General features: G+C 48.4%; 1 protein-coding gene across 1 annotated transcript in view; it reads right to left on the bottom strand.

Annotated features, from left to right (window-relative positions):
- The window catches only part of Wwc1 (WW and C2 domain containing 1), a 142,034-nt gene continuing 133,492 nt past the window's right edge, over positions 1–8,542 (bottom strand). Inside the window, exons 20-23 of the mRNA XM_021631511.2 lie at positions 3,208–3,300; positions 2,305–2,538; positions 1,732–1,853; positions 1–714 (exon numbers count right to left, since the gene is read on the bottom strand). Of these exons, the coding sequence (XP_021487186.1) occupies positions 648–714; positions 1,732–1,853; positions 2,305–2,538; positions 3,208–3,300 (516 nt within the window). The 3' untranslated portion in view covers positions 1–647. The remainder of the gene's footprint in view (positions 715–1,731; positions 1,854–2,304; positions 2,539–3,207; positions 3,301–8,542) is intronic.

Genomic DNA, 8,542 nt, shown 5'->3' with positions numbered 1-8,542 from the left:
CATCTGAGATGGGTGTGGCCTGTTACCAGTCTGGGCTGGCCTTGCTCAGCCAGCCTCACGCTGCCTGCTTCAGGTCAGGTGGCCACATCAAAGACACATCACAGCTCACAAAGATCCGCGGACAATCTTGGAATCCCCCCATGGTTTCTGTACATCCTCCTCTTTGTAATATTGTACAAAATACGTTAACTAGGGCAGGTTAGCTGTGCCGTGCCACCTGCGAGACTTCCTTTAAGGATTATTGTCCCTCAAACATGATTTTTATTTTATTGCAGGGAAACCTCTAAAAGCTGTTGCTGTACAAAAAGGAAACTCTAGACAATTTTAAGAATAGCAGCCGCTTAACACTGCTTTAGTCCATTTAAATTTTTCTTTCCCAAAAATACATTCCTAAATATACAAACTATACAATCTTGTCATTTTAATGCTGGTTTTTTTGTTTGTTTGGTTGGTTTTATTGTTGTTGTTATAGTTGTTTTAAATAATAACAAGAAAACCTGAACTAAAAAAAAATCTGTCTTCAAACCAACAAGAGCTCTCGGGGTCATGTGACTCGGTACCTTCATATAATGCCTCATAAATAATTTTAGCCACAGTCAGCCTTCACAGCATGGTCCTGGGCAACAACGAAAACACGTCTCTGGTGGTTAGACGTCATCTGCAGAGAGAGCTGGGATGTTCATCCGAGGCCGGGTGAAAAAGGCCATCTTCTCCCTGTGATGGCAAACAGGTGGTTCAACTTCACTCAGACTCTCCATGGACAGGACGAGTCTTTCTGTTCTGGGTCTGAAACTCAGGGCATCAGGCCTGCCGAGGGCATAGCCTGCTGCTGAGCTACACCCCAGTAGGATGTTTAGTGATAGCCCTGGCCGCTCTCAAATGCTCTTAGCATGCCTGAACTCTGGCTGTGAAATCTGAAATCTGTGGACACAGAGCATGGTGGTACATGTCTCTAGTCCCAGCGACTTGAGAGGCTGATGGACAAACATATTTTTGAGTCCATGGTTTTGAGGTCTTAGCCATATAGACCCATCCTTAAAAAAAAGATAAAGAGTATAAACAAATGTTGTCAATACCCCCTGCAGCAAAATAGCAGACAAAATCATGCTCAATTACTTTTTGTTCAAGGCAGGAAACACACACATATACATATATTTGTGAGTGTGTGTGTGTGTGTGTGTGTGTCTTTGTATAAATGAACATTGGTTTATTTCGGTTTTTTCATGTGTTTGAGGCAGGGTCTCATGAAACCCAGGTTGGCCTTGAACCTACAATATAATGGATGGAGGATGAATCTAAATCCTTCGGAGTTGGGAGGCCCAGGCCAAATGACATTTCCGATCCTCCTCTGACATGTGTAGGTCCAGCCAGGTAAGAACACAGCTGTGATCCTATCAGGCAGGCAAGCAAGCAGAGCCAGGAAGCTGGGTGAGTATCCGAAGCACCCCACTCCCCAGCCCCTCCTTCCACCACTTCCGAAAAGGCTCAGAGGAAAGGACGAAGCAGGTGGCTCATGCGTTAAATGAGAGGATCCCACCAAATTAGGCTGAGTTGTGTGGGGAGCGATAACAGAGCACCACGCTGCCCACAGCGTGATGGGAGCCTGGCAGAGGATGAACGTCTGTCCCCGTGTAGACTACGGCCTCTGCTGAGTGCCCAGGAGCAGGGCCTGGGAACAGTGAGGCCAGCAAAGGTGACGAGGGCGAGGTGGGCTGGGTGTCATCGACTCACCTGAAGGACTGCACTTCTGGGGGCTCCTTACAGCTCTGGCCTCGAAGCCTGTGCACATCCTTGGCCGCTGCCCTCATCATCTTGTCTGTCTGCAGCTCACTCTTGTGCTCTGCACGATCCACCTGTGAGGCAACGCAAACAAGGGTCTGACATGGGAGAGAGTCCTCCCGCTTAGAGGGCTTGCTGTCAGCAACGGACAGTCTGTACCATGGGATCTGCTCTGTGGAGAAGGGTAATGGGCTGTGCTCACATCATGAACCTTCGAGTATGGAGTCAGGGATCCACTCTAGCTTAATCTACACTAGAACTCACTATATGGCCTAGGCAGATACTGAACTCCTGGTAACCATCCTTCTGCTTCAGCCTTCTGTTGAGCACAAAGGCCCACCTGTATGGATAAGGCGCTTGCTAGATCTGACGAAGGATGAATGATGAGTGAGACTCAATCACAAGCACTCATACAAAAACATGCATGAAAACGCCTGTGGAGCCAAGTGAAGGGGTTCCTGCATTCCTGAACACCCTCAGGGGACCCGCAGTGGGATGACAGGAAGCCAGCCCCATGGCGCTCACCCTCCTCTCTAGCATCCTCAGCAGCAGGCGGAAGCGTTCATCTTCACGCAGCCACTGAGGCAGCTCCTTCTCCCCGTGGTTCTTGGCTTGCTCCAAATGCTCCTTCAGCTCCTTCAGCACCGAGATCTCCTGAGTCAGCTGGCTGTGCCAGGTCCTCGTGGCCTGCAGGTCCAGTTCCAGGTCCAGCGAGGTGCGGATCAGGCGCTCCGTGCGTAGCGACCTGACGGATGAAGGCTGTAGGGGTGGAGACGGTGCTCAGCCCAGAAATCCACGTCCGCTGAACCCCAAGACCTGACTTCCTTTAAGCGCAGGCACCCTCCCCTTACGGAACACACTCTCGCAGCCTCACAATGTGTGTCCCATGTACAAGGTACCCCGTAAGAGGACAAAGCAGCATGTTGCTGGGGTTACAGGCAAACACAGGCACCCCCCGCTTTTTATGGTGAGGTTTCAAACTTGAATGCTTGTGAAGCAGGTGCTCTTACCCACCGAGCATTTCCCCAGCCCCTGACAGGCATCATAACTTTAGAGACAAAAAAAAAAAAAAAAAGAAAATAGTTCAACACAGAAGTTCTACTACACCCTTTCAGAGTGAACACATGTGTAACTATCATTGTGTGTGTGTGTGTGTGTGTGTGTGTACACACCCAACAGTGCTTGTACATGCATGCATGGGGCGCAAGTAGGGGTCGGAGGACAATTTCGTGAAGCTGGCTCTCTCCTTAGACATGGGTTCCCAGGATTGAACTCAGGTCATCAGGACCGTGAAGAAAGCACCTGAGCAGCGGAGCTGTCCTGCCCACCCTGCCTCCTTGCCCCCTGACATGCCAGCCCCTGGCTGTCCACAGGTCTTCCGGAAGCGAAGAGCAGCTGACACGCAAAGAGCTTCAAGGCGACTCTTACCCGTTTCACCCTGACGCTGCGGCGCTCCAGGGAGTTCCGAACAAAAGGTGGCTTCTTGGACAGAGTGGAACTGTCGCTGTCGCTTCGATTCAGCTGCAAGAGAGACGCCAACAGAGGTGAGGCACGATAAGCGTGTTCTTAAACAAAAACAACAAAAAAAGCTGGTGCACCCCTGTGATGCCGGCACTCAGGGAGCCAGAGGCAGGTAGATCTCTGCAAGTTCAAGGCCAGCCTGGTTTAAAGAGTGAGTTCCAGGACAGCCAAGGCCACAGAAAAACCCTGTCTCACAAACAAAAACAAACAAACAAAACAAACAAAAACAAACACAAAAAAAAAGGTTCAGCAGGAACAGGAAGGAAATCACCTCCTTAAATTTGACCCAAATGCCGAACTTCCTGTCCCTTTGAATTAACCATTTGGTAACACCCACTGTGTGCCATTGTCTCCACATGGCCCTAAATTGGGGCACCTTGCTTCATTCTCACAATGCCATGTTAGAACCGTCACCATGCTACGTACAGGGCATAGAACCCACCCAAAGCCACTGAATTGCTCGGCAGGGCTGACAACAGCAGGACGACTGTAGGAGACCGTCCCTCTCTGCTCTACCGTTCGAAGGGCTATTTACATGCACTTGTCCCTGTCACTTAGAGAGCCCACCTTTATGACTCAAATAGAACCACTGTGCAGACATGTATCAGCGCCAGAAATTAGAGCTCAGTGGTATAGCAACGGGCCTGGCATACCCCAGGTCTTCAGTACTGCAAGTAAAGAGATGCAGGGCTGGAAGGAGGCCGAGGAGTGAGAAGAAACGTACAGAATTCTTCTGCAAAGTTCAGTTCGGGCATTTCCTCACTCAAATCCCTCCACTGCTCATTTTTTCATGTTTCCCCCCAGAGGGCCCCCACTCTCATTTGTGACGGTCTTTCTCCACCAGGTGAGCACAGGGTGATTTCTTGGTTGAGTCTTGTTTCCAAAAGAAGCACAGTTAATATGGGTTATGCTACTGCACCTGCCTGGCAGCTGGCAGTCGCTACCGTGGGACTCTCCTGAGAAGCTACTGGTGTCATTATTTTCATAGCTCCTCCTCGGCATTAAAGATAATGACATTAAAGGTCCTGTGCCAGGCAGTCTGAACCAGACCAGAAACAGGGTAATAAATAGTGACACAAACGGGGCCCACGTGGGTGGAACCCCTAACTCCATGCTCAGTGCTTTAGTTATAGATTCATTCAGACAAGACATTCCAGAGAGACAGAGACAAAGACGATTTCACAGTTCACAAGAAGAGATCACAACAAATGGAAATGCCAAGGCCCAGTGCGCTACCACAGACCCGAGCTGTGCAACAGCACTGTGAAATTAAGATAGAGGAGCCTACTGGTTGCATAAAGAACCTGAAGACAGCCTCACACTTCATTGCTTCAATTAAAAGAGCCCCACCCCTTTTTTAATGTGTCATACTTCCCTAGAAAAAAAGTTATCAGGACAATTGATTCTTAAGACCTAGATGTTTATATATTTATTAAAGATCAAGTTGTTAGGCAGTGGGAAAAAAAAAAAACTACATTTTTATTATTTATTTTATCTTATTTTTGGTTTTTATCTTTCTTTTGTTTTTTTTTAAGATTTATTTATTTTCTTATGTAAACAATGATCTGCCTGCACTTACACCTGAAGGCCAGAAGAGAGGAGCACCAGATCTCATTATAGATGGTTGTGAGCCACCACGTGGTTGCAGGAAATTGAACTCAGGACCTCTGGAAGAGCAAGTAGTGCTCTTAACCTCTGAAACATCTCTCCAGCAGTTTTTGGTTTTTCAAGACAAGGTTTCTCTGAGTAGTCTTGGCTGTCCTGGACTCACTCTATAGACCAGGCTGGCCTCAGACTTAGAGATCTGCCTGCCTCTGCCTCCCAGAGTGCTGGATTATAGGCATGCGCCACATTGCCTGGCTACTACATTCATTCTTGCCCTTCACTTTTTGTTTGTTTTTGTTTTTGGAGACAAGGTCTGATGTAGGTCAGGTTGGCCTTGGACCATCCATGCAGCTAAAGCTGGCCTTGAATCTCTGGTCCTACCTCCTAAATGCTGGAATAATAGAACTGTACTATCATGCTAGTTTTGCACGTCACTTCCTATTATTTGCAGACACTCCAATAAATTTAATCTCACACATGATAGAAAAATCCCTGTCTTATTACTGCTCCTTTTTAACAAAGTAGAAAAAAGAAATGAGACAGAGAAGTATAGTAACTCCATGTCACAGGGAGCATTAGCTCCCTGTGGTTGCAAGCCAGTAATCCCAGCTAGTGGGAAGGCTGAGGCTGAAGGATTACCAGGTCAAGGTTGGCCTGAGGTGTGGAGTGAACTCAAGGCTGGCGTGGGCTACAGAATGAAACCCTGTCTCAAAATAAAAGGTAAAAGAGACTGTGGCTATAGCTCATTAGGTACTAGCATGCCTGCATAGAGTTATGGTAGCTCAGTACCTACCACAGCTGAGGCCCTGGGTTTAATTCCTCTGTGCTATAAAATGATCATAGTTAATAAATAAAAATAAGGACACAGGGAGAGAATGCTGGAAGATTGTATCCACTTGGTCAAACTCTGCTGATAATACACAGGTGCTGTGGAACTTGGCAGGAACTAGAATTCGCTGTCGCTGTCTCGGATTTAGAAATCCAGTGGGGACCCCAAGACAAGGCAACTAAGCAAGCGACGTGAAGTTAGTGGAAGGAACGATGGTCAGGCCACAGGAAGCCTTACAGGAGGTGTGGCTGAATGGCAGGGAGTAGTAGCAAGCTCCCGAGTTAGCTCTGTGCCCTGAAGTTAAGCAGGTGGGCACACGCTGCCCCAGTTTTTTTCATCTGTGAAATGGGTACAAATGCAGTGGGCCCTGAAGTGTAGTTCAAGTGAGAGTAATAATAAGGAAGCAGGTTGCAGCTGTGGAGATGGTATGGTGGGTAACAGAATTTGCCCCATAACTGTCATATCAAGGTTTACAAGGTTTACCAGCAGTGGCCACAGGCGTACCTGTAAGCCCAGCGCTCTCAGGGTTGGAGACAGGAGGATCACTGCCAGCCTAGATCTAGGTTCAGCTGGAGACCCTGTCTCAAGGGAATAAGGCAGGAGTGATAGAACAGGACACTGGATGTCCTCCCCTGGCTTCTGTGTGCATGCATGAAAGCATGCACACATGCTGTGCACACACACATGTAAGGGTACACACACATCCCGACCATACAACATACACATGTTTACCCCGCTCACTCACACACCAAAAGATCAAAGAAAATTTTAGAAAATCCCCAAAACAAAACAAAAACAAACAAACAAAAAAACCCATTTGCTTTTGTTAAAGTTGGAGACTCCAGCCCAGGACAGAAAAGTCCCACTTTGCGATTCTTGGTCATTAAGATGCCTGGTCTCTTCAAAGGGAGGCTGATGGGCCTCAGGTCCTGTTTTTATGACCTCCTTTACAACTAGAACCAGGCCAGGACTAGACTGTCAATTGCATGGGATTGACCTGGCTTTGAATCTCCACCCAACCCAGTTCTCTATACTGTGCCTTTCACAGTGAGGCGGGCTAGTCGCATGTGCTGCACGCATGTACCACATCTGCCCACGTCTCAGGGAGATGCCACCAATGGCGAGCGGAGAAAACCGCAACAGCAATCAGAGTTCATGTGGCTGGTGGTGGCGGGAAGCCCATGCAAGACACAACCCTAGATGCCATCAGATGCCTGAAGCCACAGATAGTACCAGCCCTGGCGTTTACAAGCGTCAGGAGAAACAACAATAAAGCTTTGATTAACAAAATAAACACCATCAGAGCTTGGCAGATCTTCCTACAGATCTCGGCAACTTCAGCATTTGATAGTTGTTCTTTCCTCAAGTCAGAATGTTCGCCCTTTCCCCAAGGAAAGACTGCCCAGCTCTCGGCTGCATCTCAACAGCAGGCCTCGCGGCTCTTGTTCTTTGGGTCATTATTAAGTGAAATAAAGATTACTGAACATAAGTGCTGTGATGGACGGCTGACAACAGATGGCTATTGGGGCTGGACGGATGGCACAGTGGTCAAGAGCCCTCGCTGTCCTTGCAGAGGACCTGAGTTTGGTTCCCAGCACCCATGTCTGTCAACTCACAGCCACAACTCACACCTCTAACTCCAGCTCCGGGAGATCCAGCAGCCTCTTCTGGCTTCCACAGACACCTGCACTCGTTGGCATACACTCAAACAGACACATATATGCTCAACAAAGAAGGAGAGCTGGCTATACATGACCGATGGACCGGTTGTACAAATGAGTAATATTTCACTGATACGATTCTGTTTTCCCATCTTAACAAAATCACAGCTACACTTAATCTTGATGAAAAAGGAGTCGAGCATTAATTTCCCCTGGTGGAGCCAGCCACTGATTTCCCTTGGTGTAAGTTCCGATGAGTGGCATCCATTGGTTTGAATTTGATTTTCACTGCATGTTCACGAGGTAGTCAATCTGTAAAAGCTGAGGTCTTGGCTGTTACCCTAAAGGCTTCTTTAACTCTTCAGGGCCACCCCCCCCCATTCTAAGCACTGGTTGGTTTTCTCTCTCTACACTTGTGAGCTGACTTAACCCCAGCACAGTACAGTAGAACACAGGGGCTCATCAGTGTTCCATGACTTCAGGAAATCCCACACTTCCTATAAGCTTTGCAGCCCATAGGCCTGGGCCTGCATGGCTCCCACAGATGCTGACTGGCTTGAATGACTAGCTTGAGACTTAACCTAGAAGAGAAGGCCTCTATTTTCACTGGGAAGGACTCCAGGGGAGGTTTTCTGGGGGAACTAAGGTGATAGGTACCCGGTAAACTTAATTTGTGCAGTTTGAGGTGATGAAAAGATGAACCTTTCCACTCAGTCTCATATCTTTAGGCCTTAGAGATGGGCTCCTGGGAAATTGCCCCTCCTCTCTCCATTACAGCCAGGTTAGTGCAGCTTGTGGTGTCTTCTGGATTAGAAGGGTAGGAAGGAGGTCTGTTTTTACTGATTCTTAGGCTTCAGGGGGAATGCGGGGTTCTGGACAGGGGAAGGAAGTATCATTTCATCTTGTGACTCAGGCGAGGCATGCACGTATCTTAGGCACGCTTACCCTCACGGCAGGATGGCTGTAGGGGCTGCTTCTAGAGCCCAAGCAACCAGTGACCCCTTAGACTCGGTAGGTGCTCAGACCCTCCATGCACAATAGCACGAAGGAAGGTTAGGCTGGCCCGGAAGGGGCTGGAGGGCTTGGAGAGCCAGGAAAGGGATGAGGACCTCATCATAGGGTGGAAGCTGGGGAGAGGGCGAACTGA

Source organism: Meriones unguiculatus, chromosome 11, assembly GCF_030254825.1.
Source record: "Meriones unguiculatus strain TT.TT164.6M chromosome 11, Bangor_MerUng_6.1, whole genome shotgun sequence".
In the NCBI taxonomy this organism is placed as follows: domain Eukaryota; kingdom Metazoa; phylum Chordata; class Mammalia; order Rodentia; family Muridae; genus Meriones; species Meriones unguiculatus.
The sequence above is the reverse complement of the archived record's forward strand: the minus strand, read 5'-3'. Positions and strand labels throughout refer to the sequence as shown.